Source organism: Daphnia magna, linkage group LG1, assembly GCF_020631705.1.
Source record: "Daphnia magna isolate NIES linkage group LG1, ASM2063170v1.1, whole genome shotgun sequence".
NCBI lineage: Eukaryota > Metazoa > Arthropoda > Branchiopoda > Diplostraca > Daphniidae > Daphnia > Daphnia magna.
Genome location: NC_059182.1, coordinates 15040145 through 15067811, shown reverse-complemented (window position 1 = coordinate 15067811; position 27667 = coordinate 15040145). Strand labels below are relative to the sequence as shown.

Here is a 27667-nt window from a genome sequence, read left to right as displayed (position 1 = left end):
CGATTCAAGCCTTGGGCTTTTCCTCAACTATATAACAACCACGTCACCGATTTTCATTTTTTTTCTTCAGCGGCAAAGCGATTCAATGAAAAGAAAAATGAATATATTGGACTAGAGAACTATTACGCAGGAAATGAAATATATATATTTTTTTCTATTGGGGCTGTCGTCATCCATCAGAGAAAGGAATTCCGTTTTTTTTTTCTTTCAAATTGACGGCGATCTTTGAAAAAGCTGACGCATGGCGCCAACGAAAGTCAAACCAAACGTTATCAAATATTTCCTGTATGAATTCCACCCTGTCCCTCCACCCCGCCAATCCAAATGCGCGTCGAGCGGAAATAGTTTTCTCCGTGGCCAACGAATTCACGGATTGAAGCTGCGATTTCTCGGGCAAAATCATGACATTGCCCGAGAAAGGAAAGCGGCCCAAAAAAAAATAAATAAAATAAATTCCAGACACAGGAGCGCTAACGCGTTTGCTTCGCCTTTAGCAACATAAATCGACTCTCATCGTAAAAGTAGTAACGCTTGCAGCATTTTCATCAAGATGAATCGGAATCTGGTTCCATGGTGGTCGGAAAGAAATGAAAAAAAAAAAAAAGGAATTTCTTGCGTGAGGCTTCACACAACTTTGTATACACATAGAGAACTAAAAGGGGAACGAGAAGTTCAAATTGAACGGCGGGAATGCGATAACGAGTGAAAGTCTATTTTCCCTTTTTTAAGAAAAATAAAACTTACTAGTTCGGGTAGGCTGGCACTGACCGAAAAGCAAAAAAAAATAGAAATAAAATTTCCTTTCATTCTGAGACAGTTCGACGTAAAAAAAAAAAAATAAAATAGGCCTCACATAACTAAACCACCGAGGTAAGTTTGAAAGAAGAAAAAACGAACGACGTTGGCCCGATTTTTAGAGAGTTTGCGTGATTTTGATTGTTTTTGTGCGTCTGTATGTGTGTATATTAGTCCCCCCCCCCTCTCTTGCCTCTCACTATTGTCAACCCGCTAGCTAATTCTATCGGTATCGAAAAGTGGCTGGATTTCACTTCGGACCGGAACTGACCGGGAAAATTGGAACCATTACTGAAGCAATCGTGACGGCAAGAGAAAGCCTTAATTCAAGGACCAATATAAAACATATTGTCTGTTGAGTTTCAGCCCTTCTCCGTTCGTTTGCTGGTGTGTGTTTAAAATTCAAATAATAACATTAAAGAATGTCGAGCCAAATACAATTTAATTGGTGTTTCGTCCTTTGATCGCCAACAGGTTATTCGATTTCTGCGAAACGATTTCAGTCGATAGATAACGCAATCCCCAACATGTTCAACAATGGCAATGAATCGGCGCAGGCCTTGGCGGATGAATAGGAGGAGACGGAATTAATTATATGTAAGCCAAACAATCACGAAACGCGCTTGCCCGTTTCAGATTGAAAATTAAAAAGAAATAAAAACCATTTATGAAAGTCAAACAAAGCCAATTGATGTAAAACCAAAGCAGAAACCCGTTGCTACATTTTTGCGAGGGCACCAGTTCTGCAACAGCTTCCAAACGTGCCCTTGAATTAAGGGCGTTGTTGTTCAAATTCCATCCAGGGCGTCTTATCTTTCGTTCGTTAGGTAACCGTAAATTTCTGTCCGAGTTACTCTATTTTTATTGCTTCATTTTTTTCCCCTATTTTTTATTTCAATTCAAAGCTTCTTTTCTTCTTTTTTTTTTTTTAAAGTTTAAGTTCGTCGGTGACCGTCAGTGCTTTTCAAGCCCACCCAAATTAGTACTCAAAGTCTTCTACGAATGGCCAAAGGTCTCGCTCGTGAATGCCAAAACGCGAGGACCTTAGAAATTTCGCTGAAAGGTCGGGTCTTTCAGAGGCGTGATTAACCGAACATTTTCCCCCCTCCGCGCTCCAAAGCGGATCTTGTAATCGGTTGGGTGTCCAGCAGAGACAAAAGGAGCCAGAGATAACCGAAGCGGAAGCCGTGACGCAAGTCACAGCTTTTCTCGACCTTGACTTTGTTGATCAATAGTTTTTTTTGGTTTTTTTTGGTTTTTTTACTAGATGCCTTTGATTCCACCATCCCCAATTTCCCGACGTTTGACGATTGCATTATCGTCCGTTTGGCCGCGTGGAATGCGTGGGAAATGTTAAAGGAGAAGAACTACGGGGAAGTAACGAAAGGAAAGTGAAATTTCTCCTTCGTCGTAGGGTGGCGCCCAGTTAAGCGAGGCATGGGGGACATATTGCGTGACCCGTCAAAGTTATTTCACCTAAATCTCAATTGGCGTAACCATCTCGCAAACGTTACGCGTCTGCAATTCGGATGACGCAGCGTGGCGTCACTGTCGCTTTCACACACTGACCTACATTTATTAACAGACTGTTAAGAAATTCTGTTTGGTTGCTCTTCGCGATAGTTAACAGTAAAGGCACTTGGACACGCAATACCAGTCCGATATAATCATTAAAAAAAAATAAAATACAAAAAATTCAAACACCTAACCGCGAAGGCCGCATAACGTTTAACAGGATTGAAACAACAATCTCCTGGATCGTTTGATTCAATGTTGTTTTGAACGTGTAACTGTAACAACCATTCATTATTCATCAACAATGACAAAAAGACATTTCAATGCTGTGTGCCCAAGCGAACCTTCCGGTGTTAATGAAGGCCGCGCACACAGGTCTGACAAAGCAATTATTCAATTCTGCCAGTGTTCCGAAGAATTTGCGCAAAGTGACAGGCCAAACGGGACCTGGAGGACAAGGAAGGCAAGGGCACCGTACATTGTTTAGTTGTGTTGCATAAAAAAAAAAGGGGGGTTCAAAAACAGAGCGACAGGTTTACGCGGAACAGCCATAAAAAAACAGAAACATGACGCACGGTGCGGAAGCCAAAAAGGCGAACTTTCTGCGTGAGTGGTTTATTTTGGTGAACGTTGTTCGACTCACGTGTTGGCCACTCATTGCAATGTTGCCCATTTTCAGAGTGACGACTCTGTTACCCTTTTGATTTGATTTTCAACTTGAAGTTTGAAAGCGAAGGTGGAACAGTCAGGAGGCCTTTCTCTTTCTATCTTGCACCAGAAGCGAATGTTGTACCGCTGACGGCCGCGTTATACAGAAATCTGTCTTTTCTTTTCTTTTTTGCCAACAACCTTGAGTGGATGTCGAACGAATTAAGTCAGTAGAGATACAACAGGTTCCCCGTCGATAATTTGGATACAAAAGAAAGGGAAAAAAAAAATTATGTATGGAATCAAATGAAAAATCTCATTCGCTAGAGAGCGTGCGCGTATATAGTGTCTATTACTCGCTAGGTGTGGGTCTTGCACGAACATCAGGGATGGGCAAAATCAGTCCGCTATGGTATTAAATTATTACCATGTTTTCTGTTCTCTTCATTTCTTTCTTTTCTTTTTAAGCCTTTCTTGTTCGTCCTAACTGAAAGTTGCTGGCGCCGGCCAGCATCTACAGCAATAGGAGCCTCCGGGAGAGCCGAGCTGCTGGCCCTGTTACTCATCAAGATAGTTCCCCATACATATGCAACCCAAGGTCGTTTCAAACTCACAGCTGGTTAGCAGGCATTCGCTCTGACAAGGTTGAGAAAGAACAAAAAAAATATGAACGCTCAAACATCAACTTCTTTCTCTTTCTGTGACGCGCTCTAGGGTAATGTTGCAATTTCGCATTTAAGCCTGGCCAGCAATGATTCTATTTCAACCCCCTTATTTTCTTTTTTTCCAGCTCCGTTAAATATCAGGCGATGGAGAGAAACTGTCCACGCGTGAAATAGTAGTGACCAGTAATTTCACAAACTCCCTTCACGCCAACGCTCCCTACGTGAGGTCGATTTATTTTTCTCACAGGAGATCCAACCGACGTCATATCTAACACCTTGATAACATTCCCCCCCCCCACCCCCCACCAATCTGCATTTAACGCCATCTTCTTCGTCTACGTGTATAGTATATGTCGTAAATTTTCTTTGGTTGGATATGCAATTTTGATTCACAAACACAAAGCGGTGCGTGCGTGTCGGAAAAGGGACAAGCGGCGCCTCTGGTGGTTCTCCCTGACAGCCTTGTGATACCTCGGCTATTGTCCCGCTCTCTTTCCATCAAACTCTTTTTTTGGAGCGTCTCATAAACCTATGCACGTATAGCAAAAGAGGCGCCACTCAATTCTTTTTCTTCGGGATTGTTATTTCAACATCGTTCGTCACACATTCCCGGCCTGTCATTTCAATCTATGTTATTCACGCTACCGCATTTTTTTTATTTATTTTTATTTGATTTTAAATGATAGATCACCTTCCTTTTATACTTGGATTGTTGTACGTTCGGCTCGACTCTTTTGTTACGCGCACCCGTTCGCATTTTTCGTGAGATTGTTGTGCTGAGACGATTGTTAAACACAAACACGGTTGGGTGAATCACGTCGCGTGGAAAACGGAAAATCCCCGAGATCAAAAGAATTAGGTGTTTACGGTGTGCGATAAACTCCTGAACTACATTTCGACCGTAATGCTATCGTTAAAAATAAAGGACGAGGACAATTTGAGTGTGTGTGTGTGTGTGTAATCATACACGTTAATAATCCGGCAAGGTGTAATGTAACAATTCCCCCCACGTGTTTTTTTTTTTATCAAAGGGTAAATAAGAACGATATGAATACGCCCATCGTGAAAATAATGGAAGAATAATTTTGCAGTGATTGCAGTTTCAAGGTGATCCGAAACTGGAATCATCTGGTTCGTACTAGATTTTATTAGTTATTTATAGATAGGGAATTTTTAGGATCAATAGAGGTTGGATAGGTGAGATGGGGGGATGACGCTTGAAAATTGTTGTTTGGGAAAGAGTGGGGGGGGGGGTTTCAAATTTTGTTTATCCATTTTAAAAGAAAGTTGGAATAAAAAGAGATTTCGGACCACAGGTAGTTGACGTTGTGGATATATGGGCACATAGGATGACATCGTTAGATCAGAAGGGACAATAGAGGAAGAAAATAGTCACTGAGCTTTAAAGTTTGGGGGGGTGATGGGGTGCGACTTTTAAAGCTAATAAAAAAAAATCCGTCAAGAATTTTCAGGAAATGAAATGCTTGTTTGCTATTGTAGTCTCAGTTCGGTGTTGTGCATCTCGCTAGGAATGCTTTTGAAAGATTATTTTACAATAACAACAACCTCCCCCCTCCTGGAAAAGAAGACAGGAACTCCCAAAAAATAAAAAATGGAAAGGAACAAACAAACAAACAAATAAATAAAATAAAAAATGGTTAGCGTAGTCAAAGTAAAAAAAAAAAAAAACAAACAAACGAGAGAGCTAGACATGTTGTGTGTTTGTACGAGTTCGGTAGCGATTCCTCCGCCAGATTACCTTGCCACTCCGGGGGCGGACGGTCGGATAAGTCCCGTCTCTTTGCTATATTTGTCTTGTATACTGTGGACGACTATACCAAGGTCAACCTGATCTTCCGTCGACTAAGCGTCCTAAAAAGACACGTCTCTTTCCCTGCTCCCCTCTCTTTTACACGACACTTTTTATTTCATTTTATTTTTGATAAAATAACAAGACGGCCGAAGTAAGGCCCTAAGTCTACCCCCCAAACCGGCCCTGTGATGGGTGTCAGTTCATCTGCGATGGCTAGCGGACCGTATTGTACAACTTCTAGCTTGAACACGCAGTCCGTGCCTGTAAATGGGCGGACTCAAGGTCGACGCATATCCGGCCACAGTTTGAAACATAAAAGGACAAATGGGGAGGAAGCTTTGCCCACAAGCAATAGGGGCAGATTCTTTCAACGTAGTGAGAATAGGAGCCTCTTACTTCACTTTTAGTTTGAAAAGTTACAATTGAAAGAAGGTCTCGCACGGGGGGTAAAGAACTCGTAAAATCATTTCATCATGTCGACGTAATGATTTAAAAAAAAACGGTACTCAAAAAGTTAGAAAAAGGTAAAAGAAACGGTAAGCGTTCAATTTATTTTTTTTTTTTTTTTTTTTTTTTTTTTTTTTTTTTTTTTTTTTTTTTTTTTTTTTTTTTTTTTTTTTTTTTTTTTTTTTTTTTTTTTTTTTTTTTTTTTTTTTTTTTTTTTTTTTTTTTTTTTTTTTTTTTTTTTTTTTTTTTTTTTTTTTTTTTTTTTTTTTTTTTTTTTTTTTTTTTTTTTTTTTTTTTTTTTTTTTTTTTTTTTTTTTTTTTTTTTTTTTTTTTTTTTTTTTTTTTTTTTTTTTTTTTTTTTTTATTTTTTAAATTTTTTTTTTTTAAAAAAAAAAATTTTTTTTTTTTTTTTTTTTTTTTTTTTTTTTTTTTTTTTTTTTTTTTTTTTTTTTTTTTTTTTTTTTTTTTTTTTTTTTTTTTTTTTTTTTTATTTTTTTTTTTTTTTTTTTTTTTTTTTTTTTTTTTTTTTTTTTTTTTTTTTTTTTTTTTTTTTTTTTTTTTTTTTTTTTTTTTTTTTTTTTTTTTTTTTTTTTTTTTTTTTTTTTTTTTTTTTTTTTTTTTTTTTTTTTTTTTTTTTTTTTTTTTTTTTTTTTTTTTTTTTTTTTTTTTTTTTTTTTTTTTTTTTTTTTTTTTTTTTTTTTTTTTTTTTTTTTTTTTTTTTTTTTTTTTTATTTTTTTTTTTTTTTTTTTTTTTTTTTTTTTTTTTTTTTTTTTTATTTTTTTTTTATTTTTTATTTTTTTTTTTTTTTTTTTTTTTTTTTTTTTTTTTTTTTTTTATTTTTATTTTTTTTTAAAATTTTTTTTTTTATCCGCTTATTTTCTATACGGAAACGGAATAAACACTAATTGAAAACCACTGAATCGGTAGATTTCAAATGGTTTCGGTTATTCAGTTTTTTCTAAGAAAATGGAAGGAGGAAGGAAGTCAAGCAGGGGGTGAAAGGCGTTTCCTAATTATGCGGTTGAAACACACACATACACAAAATGTCCACTAAACGAATCCATTTCGTCCGATCACGTCCCAAAATCTCGACTCATTTTCTACGAGAAAAAAACAAAACCAAACACAACGGGGTTGCTCGTGATCATTAAAAGGAAAACCAAACAAAAAGGGAGAGGAAAACGGTAAACACCTGCGAGCCTTGCATCCCCTTCTTTGCATGGCAATCAGGCTTTTAACCCTTTCAACACTATTGGGTCATCTCGGTTCTATTTTTGTTCCAGCAATCGTAAAAAAAAAAAAAAATGAGGTTGCATTTTTAGGGGTTCTTGCATCATCGCGCTTTAGATTCAAACTAGTCTACTTAAAAAAAAAAAAAAAAGAGCAAAGTTCAATCGAGAGTGACTGCCTTGCTGATTGCACTTCAAGGTTTCAATAGCAATGATTTAAAAAAATAACACAAACAAATGAATTCCATCTCATTAAGGGCAGACTCAAGTTCTCAGGATATCCAGAGCGCGAAAATGTGCGAATTTCGTAACCCGGTTATACGTTGACATAATAGCATACGGGACTATCATCTACCACGCTGTCCGTATGTTTATTTTATTTTTTTAAAATATTATTTAAATTCCGAGGCCATTACGCTTGTGAAAAAGAAAAAGGGCCAACAGACGCACATGGAGGAAAAACAACGAAATACAACAATCAACAGCAGAGACCATTGTTGTGTGTTTTTTTCTTTCTTTTACTGTTTCTTGGAACAATGCTCTTTTATCATCAAAGAATAAAGGGAGGAAAAAAATATAAAAAAAAACGAAGGCAGTAAAAAATAAAAAATAAATGAAAATGGCTAGAATCCGAACGTTATTCTATATATTGTAAGTTCTGAGGAGAAACGAGCTTTCTCTTTACTCCCAAGTAATCAGAAGAAGAAAAAGAAGAAAATTCAAGGTGAAGACATAATGGAGACTCGTTACAGCAACTTGAGTAAGATGATATAGCGTTTCGTTCGTTACCACACATACGACTAAAGATATACCCAAACAGTCTAGGAAAATGACCACAAAATCTTTTAAGATGTGAGAACGACACGAGTAAGATATAGAGAGTGAACAAATAGGGAGAGAGAGCTCTTCTCCATCAAGTGGAAATCAAGAAATGGGTAGAGGGCAAGACGCTCAACACAGCGGAGAAATCAAAATAACGACCGTACTTGTATAGTTTGTGTATACAGCGTCGCATTTGTCCCTATTTCCAAAGAACGTCTCTATAATACACTCACGCAGACTCAAGGGTCCCGAGAAAGAGATTGTCTACTAGTACTACCCGTTTTTACACGCTCTTCCACCAGAATCGCTTTCTCCTGTCGTCTCCTGACAAAAGGGACGCTGAAAAACGGGAAGAAAATAAACCTACAAATAATACGTATATATAATATTCACGTACTTCGCCCCCCCCCTCCCAAATGACGCAATAGCCCCAGAGGGACTTTTAAAAGAAGAATATTCTCTTCGTCCCCCTTCGAGGGGTGATTATTCCACAATAGTCCGTCACGTACGTCTGTACAATAGTATATAGGAAAATGGAATAATAAAAGGTAAAAAAAAAAAAAACCATTTTCTCTCTTTCACTTTTTTTTTCTTCCCCTCTCCTTCTTCTAAAGAGAGGCCTAGGGTGAATAATTACTCGGCAGATCTTCATCTTCTGGCAGAGGAGAGAAAGCTGTGGGGCCTATTGCGCTCACGCTGCAGGTAGTCGAAGAGCTGGGGACCCAAAGACGCGCACGCTCGGAAAATTATAGGTCTATTCACACACGCAGAGGTCGACGCGCACACACACACACACACACACGGCCAAGTTTTGATTTTAATTCCCTCGCTATCCCTCGAACGCGTACACGCACGGTACAAAACTGGGGAACGCTGCGAGCGTTAATTAAGGCTTTAATAGGGCACATTTAATTTGACCTTAGCGAAAAAATAAAGAGAGAGAATCCCAAACTCCCAGACCAAAAACATACAAGGCAGAAAGGGGAAATGGGTCTTTGGGGCATTAGGTCCTTTCTTGACTCTTTGTTTGCGTCGAAAACATTTTTCTTCTAACGACTGGCGACGACAAAAGCAAAGACGAGAACCGTTTCGTATTCATGCGTGCAGCCTATGCATTTCGCCTTGGAACGATGGCAGAACGTGAAAAAAAGATTCACGTGCTTGATGCAAAAGTGCATTCTTCACGCAGACGTTTCTTGTCAATCATCCATCGTGATAAGTCCGATCGCAAAAATACCATAAAAATGCAACATTGTCAACTCTTTACATTCAAACAAAAAAACAAAGGCAAAGGAAAAAAATAACAAACAGGTTTTTACGGGCATTCACCTAGGCTATCATCATAAACCCGTTTTTTTTAATCCCTCCCGAAAAAAAAAAAGGGCCGTTCATTTGCTTGCCGTTAAAAAAAAAAAAGGAAACTAATAAACCTCAGCGGCAGTAGCTCTTTTGCCGGTGAAGACGACCCGCTCGACTTTGGGTGATTTGCTTTCTATTCTTTCATTCTTTTGTTATTGTCATTGTCTTTAAAAAAATATATATATAAATAAACATTTCGTTCGGCACAACAAAAGCGGGAAAAGTTCCGCAAAAGAAAGTGTTGAAATTAAAGAAAAAAAAAAAATAAAATAAAATAATGTTTGAAAACTCAAGATCGAACTGTTGGTACCCAACAAAAAATAAAAAAGAGAAGAAGAAATTGAACATAATAGATCGTTGCCATTCGCAGGTAATCTTACCGGTTATTATCGCGCTGTACATTCGACAAACGTTGAAGAGTGAAACTCTTAGTGGCCAAACTTTCTTTGGCTGCCGTTTGAGTGTTGCTAGTAGCTGACCTTTGAAGCGTCCACATTTTGCAGTCGGTAAAAAATAATAATGAACTGTTGAACTGTTTAACTTCCCAAACGAAACGACCAAGTCTCGATTGTCTGGGTCCGCAAAAACAAAGGCGAAATTATGCACGACAACACAGCACACCCACGTCTTAAGGACTGTGTCAACAGGTGCTGCAGGGGTAGCTGGAGGGTGGTGGTAGCAAACAGAAAGATCCGAAGAACGATACAACGAGAGGTCTTTAGCGAGGCACAGTCGGAATTTGAATGCGCTTTCCAAGCTGGCTGTTGAGCCGTTGTAGTCTATGTTTGCTCTGTGATCGTCGTCGGGCGCTCACGCCGAAACTATCCCGCGTGAAGCGGCTACATAGCAAAAACTAGGGGAACGAGGCGGCCGTTTCAACCCAATGAGTTTCCCCAAGGTAGGCAAGAGATCTCTATGAAGAAAGACAAAGCCATTGTTTTCTTATTTTTTTTTCGTATACGTAGGCAGTCTATTCGCTTCTTTCCGTTTTTTTTCCACGAATGTAATGGCATAAAAAAAGAATATATGCTACACACATCGACCAGCAAGCGAGACCTGAACGAAAAGAGACGGGGGCCGAGATCAGGCGACAATCGAACACACCACCAACCGCCACCTTCCACATTGGATGCCAAGGCAGTGAGAACATTCTCACGATTTTTTTTTTCTTTTCTTTCCTCTATCTCAAACTGCCGTAGAGGAAATTTGAATACATTTTTTTAAAACAGGGATTATAGGTCACTTTTTTCTTTCCTTCTAAATGCCTGACCACCCGCTGGTGGTCTATCCCACCATCATGTGTGTGTATGAGATATGTACCATATGATGTTAGTTGATTTTAAGACTGAAACGAGCAAGACGAGTGTGTGAACATTTTCTATCGGAAATGTTGGGAGAAGGATAAGAAAAAAAAGAGAAAATGTTCGTGAATCCCGCCAATGAGTCAGTAAATGAAAATAAACAAAAGCAAAATATTAGGCAGCCGAAAAATTAAAAAAAAAAGCAAGAAGATTAAAATTGCCTTTTTTTTTTTGGATTACTCCTTTCATTTCTTTACGCATGGAAGTTGGCTACTTTTACTGTCATGTTTGTGCAGAACCGTTTATTTCTGTTTCTGCCTCTCTCTTCTTTATTTTTCCAGTCGACTGGTCATGTCCGTGAGCATTGCGTGATTGCTGTCACGGCTAGACTTTTTTGTTTTTTCAACCTACCGCTCCTTCAGTGAAACGTCTTTCTCGTGTCTTTCAAATGGCGGACCATCGAAGCAAACCATACAAGACATTATCATCAGCCTAATAATATCCTGGACGATTGCATTAGGCAAACAAAATTCTCGAATTTTTTTTTCTTTCTCGATTTGCGTAAACAAATTAAAAGCGAATGTCTTCCTTAAAATATGCAAGAACCCCGCGCGTGCCAAGACTCAAGCTTTCCGTTAACGGATTCTAGTGTTAATGTCATTCGGATGCGTGCGGTATTGTTTAGCGTGGGAGGGCATGTTGGTACGTGCCATAAAAGCCTTTGCACACTTTCGTTCTTTAAAAAAAAAAATTGCTGATTTCTTTACTGTTAGTTTAGTTTTTTCTTCCCGAAGGAAACTGGAAAAAAAAGAAAGAAATAGATAAAAGTTTTGGCATCGACTGGACGGGCACAGCGAGTGAACGCGACGTGAGATCTCAACAGGGTGCAGCCGGTCCAGCCTTTACCCATTCGGATAAAGACGACACCCTTGCTCCACCGTGTGGCTCATGCGCGTTCGGACGAGCAATAGAAGAAGGTATACCACCACCACACTATGGATCATCTTCACAAGTCACGCAAAAGAGAAAGACGGAAAAACAAAAATATAATGTTTAAGATTTTGTTGGTTTTTTCCAGACCGAAACAAAATAAATAAAGAAATAAATGAGAGAAACTCAATTTCAATATATTCGTTTTCCCTCTTCTTTTTTTGTGTGTTTTTGTTTTGAAAAGTCACGGGGCGTGGAGTCGTCGCTGTTTCGTAGCACATCGTAAACTACCACCGGTGCTTTGCAGCTGTGCCGGAAATCTATGGCTCATTTTTTGTTTCTTTTTCTTCTTCCCCTTTTTTAGATAATTGATGTGAGAATCCACCATTAAAAAAGATAATGGCAAGAAACAAAAAGAATGAAATACAAACAATTAAAAAATGCGGGGGACGGAGAGAGACGCGCGCGTCTTAGTTGTAACGTCAGGAATGGCGTCTAAAAGTTCAACCCCAAAAAAGAAGAAAACGAGTAATAAAACAGAACTATTCGGGTTGTAACTTTCCATTGGAATAATGTCAAAATTGCACAAAGTTACAAGCAAAAAACCGCTCGTCTTTTTTTATCTGAATCTCGAAAATGCATCAAAAGAGAGCGGATGCAACAACAACAACAAATGTAAATATTAAAAATGAAGTTTCAACAAGAAAGTGGTTTTGACACTGAGCGTATCGTTTAGATTCTGTCGAAAATGCAACGCAGGATTTTGACGAAATCCATAGAAGGATTTTGACGATATCCATCGGAATCAGAAAGAAGTGGGGGACAAAAAAAAATCAAGGAACTCGACATATTTCAGACCGGTCGTTCGCATCGAACAAAATAAGCAAAACGCACAACAGGACAAGGAAATGATTTTCTAGTTTGAATTTTTTTTTGTCGGTTTCCCTGTCTCGTTGAGATGAACAACGGGGGGAGAGTTTCTCCAAAACTCGAACGAAATAACTTGACGGCTAGCAAAAAAAAAAAAATGGTTCTTGATGGATAAAGGAGCAGACTCAATGGTTGAGATAAATTACAACAGCACCAGAGAAAGTTTGTTTTCTTCGAGATTGAACGATAATTTTTCTTTTCATTTCTTGATGAAAGTAAAAACTTTAAGTAAAGGCGATCATTCTTGTTGCTGCACATGTAAGCAAAATACGGGCCGTTTAGCGCAATGTACGAAGGGCATCGTGATGAAACGCGCTATCACTTTTCTTTTGTTTTTTCAAAAAGAGAAAATGCAAACGGGTCAGAAAATGGATGCGATAGTCCATTTTAGTCCTGGGGGTTACCCGCGCTACCCTTTTTGACGTCCCCAACCCGTCACAGTTATGTGTCCAAATCATGAATTATCGATTCCTGTTGAAGTCGATTTACAAAAAGAAAAAGAAAAAAGATGAAATCAAAACATTTTTGAAGCCCAACCTTTGTTCGCTCGACAAAAATGAATGCCGGTACATATTTCTTTTTCGTTCGTTTCGAACTGATAAAATCCATTTAAATGGGACTGATAATCCGCTTTTCAATACAAAATAGAGTCAATATATGCATGGAAGGAAAAATTCCTTCATCCCATCCGACTACCCCGCCCGGCACAAAATCCCATTCGTCAGCCGGTTGAAGAACAACAACAACAACAACAAAATTCAGGTCAAAAATACCTTTTCGTGCCATAGTTACGTAGCTGAAAAAAAATAAAACGTGTAGACGAGCGTGGGCTTCGTGTTCTGCCATCGCTTGCCGCCATCGTTGACGACCCTGCCGAGTTATTGTGCCCTCGTGTAATACCAATAACGTTAAAAGACTTTAGGGGGTCCGAGAGCCGCCTTTTATTCCATTCGATTTAACATGCCATGTTCTGTTTCTTTATACTTAATATCTAGGGCGAAGAAGTTGATGGCAACGGCAAACAATCTAGACTGTTGTGTCTTTCCACTCTTTATACGCTCATGTGTTTTTCCCTCAGCCATTTTTTATTTAATTTTTTTTTTATTATTACATTTCATATTTTTAATAACAAAAATGTTTGTTCTAAGCCGCATTTGTCTCGTGTTTCTGGTGGTGTTTTTAGGAATTATTATTACTATTTTTTCAAGAAAAAAAAACAAAAAACAAAACAAATAATAATAAAATTAAATGTTCGGCCACTTGCTGATATCATACGTTGCCATCGTAACTTTTCCTTTCACATTTTCTATCTTTTTTTTTTTCATTGCCAGGCAAGCCACTCGACCAACTCTATCTTGATGAAAGAAAGTTGCCCTGACAAACGATTATTATTTCATCAAGTGCTCTTTGTATGTGCTTTCGTTTTCATACGAGATGTTATAAACCGAGAAAGAAAACTGGCAAAGTTGTCTCGTTTGGGATAAGGACGACGCCGGTGAGGACTTCCCAAGGACGAGACACCCCACACACACATTTACCCAATTATGAATAGAGATCGGGTTGGTAATAGTTTTAGCCTTTGCAAGACCCCTCCCCGACGACTCTTTATTGCGTGTCTTTCTTTACCCAATTGCGGTGACGTTTGCGGCATCTGCTTGCAGCCACTTGTCGCTGCAATAGTCACAACCAGCAAAAGTTGTTTGCTCAGGCGAGTCATTGCGTCACCTTCGAATAAAACAAGCCCGGGAATTTAGTGTTTCTCAAGATCACATCAAAATGGCAAAAGGTCAGACTTAGGAGCGGATGCTGTGTCCTTTTAGGCAACACTCCCAACAACCAAGACGCTGAAAAGTGAGTCTCTTTTTCGAAATAGCTAGCGGCTAGCTAGTCATCGCTCTATTACGCAATTCACGATGGGTCGATCTAATTTCGACACTGAAGAAATGAAGACAGATGGAGCGCGATGCCGGACTGGCCGGTTCACCACAAAACAAAAAAAAATGTCGACATGCATCGAATTCTCTCGATAAATTTGTGTTATTACGCTCGCATTATTTTAAGCTAGAAAAAAAAAAGAGAAAACAGAGTGAAACCGTCAAATGTGGGGTTGGCTTTTGTGTGTTGATATGATCAAAACTAATATAAAAATAATAATAAAAAAAAAGGGGGGAATCCATATAATAAGAAGTCACGAACGATGAAAATGCCGGGGTCCCCTAGCGCAATTTCGCGTCCACCCGAGTGCATACGCGTGTTCCTATTCTCTCCTCTACTTCATTTTTTCTTTTTTTCGTGTTTTTTGACAAGTAAATTGGACGCGGTCATATAACTGAAAGCATTAAAAACAAAAAGGATAGAAGGTATATATAGGCATAACTTTCTTGCCTTCATAGGGTCCGTTCTACTATGTGATTGTTGTTACCTATTTCTCTGTTTTTTATCGGCCGTTTGTCTCAAAGAAAAAGGAAAACAAAACCAAAATAAAAACAATGATTAAATTGAGTGACGTAAAAGAGACGAACGACCGGCCATTATAGAGCTGTTTACCGCATATTGCCAATGCCTTTCGGTGAGCACCGAACCCACAGTTTTTCGTTTTAAAAAACGATTTGTTTGGGCTGAAGAGTTGAAGCAAAAAGAGAGAACAGTTACTTCAACTACCCTCCGCAACGAGGCGTGCTTCTGCTTTGGGCAAGGCCAAGTGAAGACCCCAAACAGATATATAGGGACAACCTATAAATGTGTATAACCCAACTAGGGTAACAAACACGACATCATAGTGTAACGGCAGCAACGTGTAATTCAAAAGGGGGAAACAAAAATCGTCTTGAAAAGATAGAAAAGGGAACGACCGACTGAGCTAAATCACACAATCAATCAGCATCCATAATTCTTTCTTTTTTGGGGGGTTTGTTCTTTCCCATAAGCAATACAAAGACGGTGGTTGTATCAAAAGCTCCAACTAGTCCTTTAAGACCTACATTCCTGGACGGCAAGGCCTGGCCAGATTTTTGTGTTCGTTTGTTGGGAAAACATTCCATTTATATGATTCCGCTTTAAACTGGCCTGATTCCCGTTGACAACAAGCCACTGGCTAGTCGGTCACACGGAGAAAGAGAAAAAAAAAGAAGGAGTAATTAAAAAATTGCTTTATCAGTAAAAAGAAGAATAAGAAGAGAAAACAAAACTAATGAACCGCTCCCTTTGTGTAAGGTACACCAATGAACAAGGACGTGCCGATTGTCAAGCGTGTGCTCACGCACGCGCTCTCTCTTTTTTTTTTCTTTCTTTCTTTTCTCGGTCGCATCGTTCGTTCTTTTCTAGGTTCTCTCTCCCAGGACTGTTGCAATGACAAACGTAATGTTTCCACCCGTTCAAGATTAGTCTCTTTCCCCCTTGGTTTATTGTTTCGAGCCAAGTGGTCAAGGTCCGGCCACTAGTGGCTAGATCCGGACAGAGTGTGTAGCCCGTCCCCGCACACACCATCATCTCATTTTATTTTTATTTTTGATGGAGTGGGAGTAAAAAAAAAAATGGGTGTCATCTACGCTCTCTTCTTCTCACCGCCAATCAGGAGCTATAGAAGCTGTACGGGGCCGCAATGTTCGTCAGTGCTGCTAGCAGCCAGCTGGAACCAACAAGGCGATGCAACAGCAGCGAACTCAAAAAATAGCAACAACAGAAACCACTTCTTTATTATTCCATCGCTTTAGTAGATCAAGAGCAACCGACTCTTTTGTCATTTTTATTTTATGTGCGGCTGTTGTAAAAAAAATAAAATAAACCAAGGCTGCTGGACTACTGGGTCCAACCGTTACGTAGCACTGGGCAAGTAGACGGTTACAATAGAACGGCCAGCTTCACACAGTAAAAAAAAAAATAAAAATAAAAAAAACTCGTGGAAATATGAAACAAAAGAGAAAAATCCCAAATAAACCGATTCACGTACGTGAAATGAAGTTAATAAAAAGCGTATAGACTGGACGGACTAAAAAAAATAAATAACCCACCTACTTTTTTTTTTTCACTTAACTGGGTGTGGGCAATGGAATGCGGTCGAAAAATAACAACAACAAAAAAACTTTTACGTAAATAGCAGATTCGATCATGTTACTTTTTTTTTTAAATTACCCGCCCTGGTCGATTCGCTGTCTGGGTACCGTGAGAAGAAAAAAAAAAACGTGTCACGACGCGACGCTTTGGCGGGCGCCCACTTTCACGAAGTCTGATCGTTTCAACGTTTTGGTCGCTTCTTACGATTGTTCCTATAGGCAACAAATATACGACCCCGTCAACGGCCGTATTAAGAAAAAGAAAAAAAAAAAAGAGGTTCATCCTCAAGTTCAAGGCTGCCTTTTTGTGTGTCTGTGTAAAAGTATGGCTCTTTTTTTTTTTTTTTTCTTTGACCGTAGCCCATAGAAATCTGTACGGGGTTAATTACGCCGGCCGTTCATATGCATCTATCTTTGTCGGTCTCTTACCACATATTCCCCCCACTATCCATTTTTTTGTTTTTTTCATCTATAAAGTACAATAAAGAAACTGCTTAGGCCGACGTCTCGAACCTATACAGCAAGATAGTCATCTTTAACATAAGAGAAACGAGACAACAAATGAAAGGAAAGAAGAAAAGTCACGAAGACTTTGTTCTTTATTTTTTGTTTCTCTTTCATGAAAACCATCGCTTCCATTATTTTATGATAGCAAAGACCTCCCCAAGACAATATATATGGGTTTAGCCAGTTTCCTCCTATCCCCCTCTCCAGTAGGATGGAGCGTGAAAATCGAGAGTAGAAATGGCGCCAAAGCATTCAAATTGAACCTGTTGGGTCGTCGGGGTCACTGCGCCCAGCGTACAGACGAGCACGTAGGCCTCATCAGTCCACCATTTTCATTAAGGGATTCATGTCTTCCATGCTTCTATTTGAATATTTTAAAAACGGCTGTAACTTACCGAGAGCTCGCGCTCAAAGAATTTTCACCCTCTTGAAAAGAAAAATTTCAATATTCTCTTTTAAGGAGACATTAAAAACATCAAGAAAATGTTTTCCTCGTCTTTTTTTAATGTTGTATTCTTTCGTCATAATAAATGTCTAAGCTTCTTCCCTGTGAACCCCCCCTCCCGTTTGATTGTCTTGACAGATAAATTTGGACACGAGAAGGAGGAAGAAGAAGAGAGAAACGACAATCTGAAAATAAAAGAGAGGAAGCTCGCAGGTGCTCTGCTGCGACTGGACCCTACTGGACAGGAAGGCGAGCGTGGGCCGAATAACTCATTGCTCCCCTCCCGCTCTCCCATTCAACCATCAGCAGTCGGGTTTTTTTTTTCTCTCCCAAGAAGGCACACAAATCTTGACAGCTGTTTCTCTCTTTTCTTTCTGTTAGTGTACATATCCTTTGCTTTTAAAAACAATTTTCCTAGAGTCCAGTTAAAAAGCTAGCTGTTTGCGGACAAGTTGATTTCAAAATACCATCGTCACGCTGATTCACGCTCTGATTCCCAACTGCTACAGAACGACCCCGAAAGAATCTTTCATCCTGCGCTACAGTCCCTCAAGCCAATGGCGACTTAATTTTTTTTTTTTTCAAATTTTTTTTGTCACGTGAAACGCGCAGTTTTGTCAATTCATCGGCACAATGTCACGACATTTGGCTTTTGTTGCTTCACGGTCAATCACCTCGCCAACGTTCAAAATGAGCTGGCGGGGAGCGGCTGATATAGCCAAAGCTTGCAAAGAAGTGTTTGTTTGCAAAGAAAGAAACAGAAAATGACCCCAACAATTCAACGGCCAACCAATTCGTTTTTAAAAAGAAATTGCTATTTTTAGAGAGAAGGTAAAAACAAACACCAGAAAAATTTGTTTAAAAAAAATCGGGAGTGGAAGGTACGAGTCACGATTTGAAAATGGGCGACGACATGACGCATTTTGTTCACATGTTGCGTCAGTCCAGTACAACGCACTCTGAAGATGGGGTGGCTGCTGATCTGATAGGAGTGGTGAGATGTCGAGTGGTGGGAGGGCGTAATATTCAAACAAGAGAGAAAAAGGAAAAAAAAAAAGAAAGAAATGCTACGGCAGGGTGGAGGAGTTGACAGGTGAAAATCGTTCAGGAGTCAAGCCGTTCGAGCAACAGCATTGTCTATCACTCTTGGCGGAGAAAGTTGAGGAGTGGCTTCATCGTACAGTAGTATTGGCCACAAAGTACTGCTGCACCGTACGAACCGACCGCATAGTGTTTTCGTGGCTCTACGTCACTCAAGACAGTAACGGAAACTGATGGCTCCTTCAGCCCATTCTTTAGACTTTTCTTTAACTAGTATTTTTCTTTTTAATTTTTAACGGCCAAAAAAAAAATGCGCATAATTGTTTGACGTCAGCCGTATCAGCGCCGTATTAAAATATCGTAACGATAAATTTGTGCTCAAACGTCCATTCTTTCTTTTTTTATTTTGACCCATTTTTTTCAGGTGCACAACGGCCGCGCCGAGAGAGAAAATTTGATACGGCAGCGATCACGATATGCGACAACCTTGACCCATTTTCGCACGTGAATCCAATCCGATTGAAAACACAACTATTACATTAAAAACAGAGAAAATATCAAAAGACAAGCCCATTATTCGTTGTTCTCTAGAGTGTACAAGTATTTAAATAATTCCACCCACTCGTTTTTGTTTTTTTTTGAATCACCATTCTCTCTCTCTCTCTCTCTCTCTCACGAAAACGAAAGGGGAATTCGAAAAAATCAAATAAAACAAAAACAAAAAAATAATTTTTTAAAGCATAACTATCCCCTCGTTTTAACCTTGGTAACAAAAGAGAGGGGCCCACAAAAGAGTTCGTGCTGGAACTACTGTCAACTGACTTTTCAAGATATTGAGTTAATGTGGAAGCTAAACGTGTTGGTTATTTCCCTCCATCCCCCCGTTGTTATTCTCTTTCTTCTTAACACAACATGTAGAAACATCTTATATAGCCTTCGTCGTCGTCGTCGTCGAGGAAGAAACAAAACAAACAAAAATCAAAACAAGCTCAACTTGTAGAAATAGTTTGGACGGGGGGTTCGAGTAAAAGATTGCGGTTAAAGACGGTAATAAATAGTCTGGACAACAACGGACCAGAGTCTCTAAATAGAAAAACATACACCGTATGTGCATACAATCTAGCAGTAGGCATATAATGCAGTATACAGTGGAATCCTCTGGAGAAAGAGAAAAAAAAAAAAAAGAAGGCGCCACCTTACAACCCTCCCCCAAAAAAAAAAAAAAAATGAGAGAGACAAGAGGGGGGATAAGGGGGCTCCGAGATTGTAGGTTTCGATACCGTATAATCAATTCCACTTTTTCTTTCTTTTTACAGGTAACCTGTTGCATAGCATTAGAGAGGGATGAAAGGGAGTGGACGGGGGGGCTCAGGTGGCGACGACGGCTGAACCTGTTCCTAGAGACACAAATATTTAAAAAAACAAAAAAACTCTTAGTGGGAAACGAGCAGCAGGTGAAACAACCGGTAGTAGTTTGAACCTCAGCACGCCCGTAGAGTTCATTGATCCAAACTCAGCTAGCGTCCTTGCCGACTTCTTTCTTTCTTTTATTATTTTTTTTAAAAAAGGTCAAATAGCTCTTAACACGGGGGAGAAAAGGGGAGAGGGGGCAACTTGTTTAGTTTCTCTAAATGCCTAGTCTCGCTGCTTCTTGATTTAAAAAAAATAAATAAATGTCTGTGTGTTCGGGGAGGGAGTTTTGTAACATCGTTCCACCTGTCTCTTCGGTTGAAAGTAAAAGTAGTCGTCGAAAAGGAAAACTTTTTTTTTATTATTAAAGAAAAAACAAACAAAAAATTGTTAATTAATTTTTTTTAAGTTTGAACTTCATCATCTCTCGTGAGCAGAGACTATTCAATAAAACCAATATTTTGAAAACAGTCAAACTATTTTCGTGTTTTTTTGTTGTTGTTCGGTTTTGAAAAAATTGAACTCTGATGATGCTCAAACACGATCCGTAGACGCCCCTGACACACCCCAAACTCGACGCTCGTTTATACGAATATGAGAAACAATACAATAGTTAATGTTTTTTCACCCGAATTCTGGGGTTAGTGATTAGAGACTCTTCTTCCTAATTGGTATTGCTCAAGCACCGCTTTTTTTCTCTCGTTTGCATCTGATGATTCCCCTTTTTCTTCGAATTTACTCTTTTTTTTCCTCCTTTTAATTACATTCCTCCGTCAGAGACGTACAGAGCGTGGGGGGGAGGGAAGGCCTTCGCCGACATTTCGGGGTAAAAACGAGTGGGGTGGCCGAGGGGTCGTCACTCTCTCTCTCCTTGTGTAATACCTCTTAGCCGCCTGTTGCGCGTACCAAGCCAAATAAATTTATTGCAAAAGCGGCAAGTTCCACTGAACGGCTTTTTGTGTCGGAACAATAAAAGTTGAACAAAAAAAAAAAAAAAAGATAAACCTAAAATACAAAAAAATTACATCCCTACCGTACCTATTTCGTATATACTGCTACCTACGCGGTTGGCAGTTTCTCAATCAACGGGGCGAAATAGCGTTTTCATTTTTAATGTGCCACATGGAGGAATGAAATGGACAGGTACAGCCAGTAAAAGAAAATTAGGAAATGAATCAAGTCCCCCCTCTTCCCTTGATTGAAATTTGATGAACAGGCGAAAGCCAGCATCATTTTCTCTTTCTTTCTTTCTCTCACAATATCCCATTTTACGTGTTAGTCATCTGTTCGTTATACATTTTTTTTAAATAAAGGAAACAAAAAATCTTTTTCGGCCATACAGATTACGTGGACAGAGAAAGAGAGAGTGAATGTGTGTTTGGTATCGCTAGTGTCCGCCGTGGCGCGATACTAAATCTTTAAACACAGAGAGGAAGAGCCCAGCACACACACACACAAAAAAGTCCGTAGCAATTTACGAGCCGCTTCCATGCCATCTACTCTACGGCTGTTCAGTTACAAACATAACATACACCGTTGCGATTAATATCATAAGCAAGTCTACAAAAGGAACACAGCGGCTGTGTACACCACCAGGAAGAAAAGCCGAAAGAGTCGAATTGCGAGAGAGAGTTAAAACAGAAAGAAAAAAAAAATACGTAGCCTTATTCTCGTTGTATTTTTTAATATGTTTTCGTATGGACAGTAAAAAGGAAAAGTAATGGGAGTGACGAAATAAATCAGAAATTCATCCGAGTGGATTAGGGGGATTCGTTCAAACGGAAATCTTAAGGGTCGCTCGGTACGCCCCGAGATATCGTACTTTCTCTCTCTTTTTTTCTTTTTCATTATATCACTCATGTTTTGTTTTTTTTTTCTGTTTTCTGCCATTATCAAAAGTAGCTCTTACCCTATATGTACGTGTAATGGCTCTCCTGTATCACTTGCATTTAAAAAAAATGGGTTTGATTCATCGCGCCATGGGAGAGAGACCCCCATTTTTGAAAAATGGCAATTTCAAGCTCTGCCAGAATTCTCGTGAATTCTACCTTTAACATCCAAATGAAAACGAAAGCCGCGCGCGTTCTATTCATCGAGCACAAACGTGGGCGCGGTCGGTTTTGTTCCGGGTATTTCTTTAATTTCTATCCATCGAAAAAAATCTACACATAAATTCTACCAATTGAGTTTATCTGATGAAATGAAGGTCGTTCTCAAAAGCCGATCACTGTTTCAACAGCAACATATGCCATTAAAATCGTGAAACCAAACGCAAAAGAAAAAAACAAACAAACAAAAGAAACAAAATGTCAATGCAACTCTTTTTGTTTTATATATTTTTATTCTCGTTTTTGTTTACCAAGGACGCTGTCGACATGTTGGACACGAAGACCACGAAACAGCCAAGTAAGGAATGCGGATTGCCGAGCGTGATTAGACCCCTCCCAATTTTGCTGCCATTTCAGTCTCGATTGCCACATAGCACAGGGAATCTGGAGGGGTTATTGCCGAGTACTACTCTATTTGAATAACACGCATTCGATTTCTTTCAAAAAGCGCAAGACGTTTTTTTTTCACGCTGGAGCAAGTCGCCGGAAAGCCACGAAATCTTATTACGTGCCAATAGCAGTAAAAAAAAAAACGCGCAATTCAGCCGCAAAATGAGAGAAATGAATAGGGTGCGGTAGTGAAAATCGACTTAAAAAGAAGGGAGAAAAAACGCTTCACAAAGAAACGAAACAAAATAAAAGCTATTTTCCTCTAAGCTGGATTTTGACAAACCAGCGTAACACGGAACATCCATCACAGTTGTGTAATGGCTCTCCACAAAAAGAAAATGAACTAATAGGTGGAATAAAATAAAACGGCCTTTAATGTTTACCATTTAACCAATGCAATCGGATCCGGTATGTTGTGTGTGTAAAGTCAAAGTCGGTGAACATCCATGGCACAAGTATATGTACGTAGAGAACCAATTGGGGACGCAACACTCCAGGGTTGGGAAGTGGGCACTAAAAACCGCGTGAACAACGCTAAAAAAAAAAAAAGAAAAAGAAAGTAGGCCACAATTGTGCACAGACCTTTTTTTTTTTTTGCTAGCGAAGGGCGTGAATGCTACTTTTTTTTGCCTTCTTCTCTTTAGCTTCTTTTTTTTCTCCTCCCTATGGCGCAGAATAAATACCACCTATTTGTCTTATCTAATCTCTTTCCAATTTAGAATCGTTCGGCCGAAGAAAGTTAACGATCCCTATAAATTAAGGACTGCGACGGGGTCAATGCGATTTCGATAAAGATTTTATCACGCCCCTGTCAAAGAGAGAAGCAACAAGAAAAGAGGTACAGGATGCATCGAAAATGCCAATCAATTGGTTCTCCGTAAAAACTGGGCAAAGGGAACAGAAATAAAAACAGAAAGCCAAAAATAAAAAAAGCAACGAGAAAAGAAATAGTGGGATGTAACCGATCGATATCGCCAACTCTGCTTCATGTGAAATTCATGAGCTAGGTTCATGTCGACGTGCACGGTAGCCACGCATACTTTTGTTTTTGTTTTTTTTTACCTGACGGACAAAAAGTGAAGGGGCTTTTGCAATCGATATCAAAACGGGTTACATATCAAAAGCAAAGCAGCAATAACCTTATCGAATAATAATAATATTGCACGACTAATGATACGTCGGGAACAAATGGGCGTTGTTTCTTCCTAATCATTCTTCTCTTCTGTTCCAACAAGTTCTTTTTAGAGGCCAGCAATCGTCCTCCAACACGACTCATCAACTTGCCAAGGTTTTTTGTTTTTTTGTTGTTTAATAACCAGTCTTCATTTGCATTAGCAAAACCACCTGATTCTCAATTCATCTGAACAAAGTAGAGTTAACATGGAACGAATGTTAACTAAAACTCGAAGCGAAATAAAACGAAAGTGATATTGGGTTAAGAAAAGTTCTAATCCGAAAGGTAAATATCATCAACTCAAGAATAGTTGATTTGTAATAAAGGCATTATTTGAAATGCCAGTAGCAGCGGGAGTTTTTCTGCGAATGAATGGAACGAAGTGACAATCAACTTGTGAAGAAGGCCCCCTTATGGAGATGGTAAACACACAACACTCCTCTTTTTTTTTCCTCTCCTTAAAAAAAAAAATTGTCGCTTCGTTTGTTCATGAACGGTAGGAAAAGTGAAAGGTGTCCGGCAGTGTGTCTCCAACGGTCCATATGGCGACACATGATTTATAAAGAAAAAGGTCATCTAGCGACAAAGCTGAAAAGCTCTCACCTATTGTAAGCAGAACATCCGCATACACAGGTAATACAAAAGGAACAAAAGAAATCTTTTGACCGGCAAATGACCATCATTCAAGCAATGCTTGTGTTGCATAGTCCTCAGCCCTCAAAAACAACAACAAAATGTGTAAAGACGATTTTTTCAAAATTCCTGCACGAAAAATGTTCGCAGACTAGGTCACGGACAGACGCCCTCCTGCATTTGGCGTATCGATGTCGCCACCGCATCCACAAAGCGCGCGTGCGGCCGTCTTACATAGAAATTAGCTAACTCGATGAAGGCAAAGAACGGAGAAAGAAAGACAAAGCATTGTTCGCCGTAAATGCCAAGCTTTGATCTTTTCGAGCAACAGACAGATGAAAAAAGAAAGAGAAACAGATAGGAAGAGAGAGTTGGATGTAGACTAGTACTCATCTCATCCCACGTTGCAGTCGATTTACCTGCGCTACCCGCCATTCAAAAACATGTCCCACGAACCACAACATCGAGAAGGAGGAAATACTCGTTTCCAACTCTTCTGCAGCCTTTCCCCCATTTCATCAACAAGCTGTCAGTCAGCAACACACACACACACACACACACACACACACAAAAGAAATTTTATTCCCAGCCAATACGCATTGAAATGGGCTGGATGATTCCTAGTGACCCAAATGCTACATGACGGCTCCATCCAGACGGATTCATTTCACAACATTCTTCAGATTCACCAATCCGAAAAAAACAAACAAACCTCCGTGTCACTCAACCACGATCTACGTTGATGGTTCAATAACAAGTAGGCCGTTTATATAAAAAAAAAAACTAAACCCCACGCTACCAAAAAAAATAAATAAAAATAAATACTAAAAATGATAATGAAAATCGGGACTCACTTCCAATCGCGTTCGTAGCCTTTGATGAGCGGCTCCAGAAACTTGCAGTCGTTGGGCAGTTCAGGCTGCTTGAAATACGGTTCCATCCGGCTGCCGGCAGCCTGACCTCCACCGAAGTTGTTGTCGCATGAACAGTCGGCAATCTTGGCCGTTTTGATTCCAATCGGTATCTCCGGGACGGGTCGCGTCGAAATCATTTTCATGTGTCTGAGCATTTTGTTCGGGCTATTTGTTTTTTTCTCTTCGTATTATTGTTGGACGAGTCACGCCACCAAACGATCTTCTGGAATCAGATGAAGAAAAAAAGAAAAGAATGGATATTTACTACACAACGTCCGCTATTTGCTTTTTTCAGGATGTGACATTGAGACCTGACGCGGATGCACGACTGAGACAGGTTGATAGTTGAGCACGGTCTACGATAAGATGAAAGATTCCTCAATGTCATTCACAATTGACAGGTAGGTAGGCAGAGGGGAGGGGGCAACACTAATCCTTGTACAACATTTCCAAGATTCAACCAGCTGACAGTCCAATCAACGGGGTTCCTCGCATTTAGCGTTTTCCTATGCCTGAACAAACCCACTTGAAAACCCCCGTTCCCTTTCTTCATCGGAAAACGGCCACGACAAACTCGACACAGGTTATGATTCTTACGGGAAAAAATCAATACAGCGGGGGGTGGCCACTAGCAACCTCTTTCAGTCGTTTGAAAATGATGGATGATTTCCTATTAGCCCTACCTCCTTTCGCGTAGAACGCGCACCAGAAATGCAAAATACGGGCGATGGTGTTTGTTTTGATATTCCAATAATAACAGAGGGTCTTCCCCAGCAAAACGATGGATAAGATTGACCAATGCCTGTCAAACAAGACGGTTTCTAGTCAACTGAAATAAATTAGATTTTTTTTTTTGTCTTATTTTTCTTGGTTGGCCAGTGAAATTGAGGAGCATCGTTTTCTCCCATCTCGAAGCTGGTCCTCTTAGCCAACCGACAAATGTAGACCTGAGACCAAATGCATATCATCTATACGTCGCGGTCGAGAATTGGAAATTCAACAGGCATGGACAAGAGAAAATTATGAATAAAGGAGGCAGGTCTTCAAATAGTCCCACATATGAACAAAGACAAAAAGGGAAAGTCAACAAGCAGTCCTCTAACACGCGCGTCTTCCTTCCTAACGGTGATGGGTATAATTCCGCAAAACTCTCCCCGATCCAGAGATAGAAGCGCTTGGGTAAGTGCGAGCACTCTGAAAGTGATACGATGAAAAGCAAGATTGTTAAAAAAAGAAAAGGTAGGTTAAGAATCTATAGCATGCGCATTGTTGGTATTATTTGCATTCACAGATGGAGTCCGAGTCCACCGATGTTGATGCTATCAAACAAGAAGGTAATGGATCGCCGGCTCTATGAATTTGCTGGCCAACTTTCCAACCCACAGGCTGTGGGTTCACGCAAGAGTCTTGTGGATTACAAGAATTCTCACAGCATCATCTTTCTTTTTTCGCCTACACAACGAGTCTGATTGAGCGAAGGAAACATGTGATTTTACCAAAAGAAAAAGGGGTCCAACTCTAAATAATTCTATTTCCCTTTCTCTACGATGACCTTCGATTATCCGCATGCAAATCTACCGACAAAGAACGTAACGCATCTCCCTTAAACGCAGTTAGATCTATTGTGTCGATGACAGGTGAACACGAGAAACCACGATGGAATATCAATGAAGAAAAGTGCGCCGTGTCTACGAAGCGAAACGTAGCGCATCCGTCAAACACTCGCAACGTTCTATTTTTTATGGGATCAGCTGTGTGTTTGGCAAGGTTACTACATTACTACTCTTCCAATGGAAAGCTGAGGCAGTAAAAACGTTTTGGCGAATCTTCTCTCGTTCTCCTTATTTGGCAGAAAACACTCGATCAACACGTAAAAAGAAAATGGCAAATGACGAACTGACATTATGTCGGTAATATCCAGTTACCTAAACATCTGGTGATGGAACGGTAAAAGATGAGAGAAAATCGATGTATATTTTTTTTCCGGTAATGATTGCTTTCGCTGAAAAGCCTATGAGGTCCGTTTAACCTGCCAGCTAATTGCGCACACACACACACACTCTCTCTCCTGGATTTGCGATTATCTGAATTGACATCACACTCTCCAAGGGTGGTAATTTTCTCTTCAGGAAACAAACAAACGAAAGAGAAATCATAGCATTTAATGGCGAGCAAAACATTACTGTTTTCGATATAAAGAAGTAATGGTCAACTTTAGTATGAGCCTGTCGGACAACGAACTTTGGCAACAATACAGTAAGTTAGACCACATTCATGGCAAAGAAAACAAGAGGTGCTCTTCATTTATTTTTTCCTCTAACCCATTTTTAAAAATCGTTCATGCCTTGACGCATCGCGAATATATTCAAGAAGAAATGCCAGCGTTAAGCCGTTCACTTTTGGACACGGTAAGCCGCACTCGGATAGAAATACTGTATAAAAACAAGACTATAAAACACACATGAACGCAACTGTCATGCGGACCTAGAAACTTTCTTTTGATAATGCGGACTTTAGCTTACACGGACACGATTCTTC

At 39.5% G+C, this 27667-nt stretch overlaps 1 protein-coding gene, 1 long non-coding RNA gene and 1 pseudogene across 10 annotated transcripts in view; 2 read left to right on the top strand and 1 right to left on the bottom strand.

The window, feature by feature from the left end:
• Positions 1–25299, bottom strand: part of LOC116929374 — a 60018-nt gene extending 34719 nt beyond the window's left edge. For 8 of the 9 annotated variants that reach the window (XR_006642502.1, XR_006642506.1, XM_045168102.1 and 5 more), the window contains exon 1: positions 25070–25299. Coding sequence is in view for 7 of the 9 variants with exons in the window: in XM_045168102.1 (XP_045024037.1) it covers positions 25070–25284 (215 nt within the window). In the remaining 2 variants the exon portion in view is untranslated. Of the gene's footprint in view, positions 1–9674; positions 9935–25069 lie in introns of those variants that run through there. The other variant, XM_045168114.1, reaches the window with a different exon arrangement.
• Positions 3267–4824, top strand: LOC116929442. Its single transcript, XR_004397843.2, has 3 exons — positions 3267–3370; positions 3427–3673; positions 3749–4824. It is a non-coding gene; the product is annotated as an uncharacterized LOC116929442 (long non-coding RNA).
• Positions 25300–26257: 958 nt separating the features above from the next.
• Positions 26258–27188, top strand: LOC116922823 (annotated as a pseudogene).
• The last annotated feature ends 479 nt before the right edge of the window (positions 27189–27667 follow it).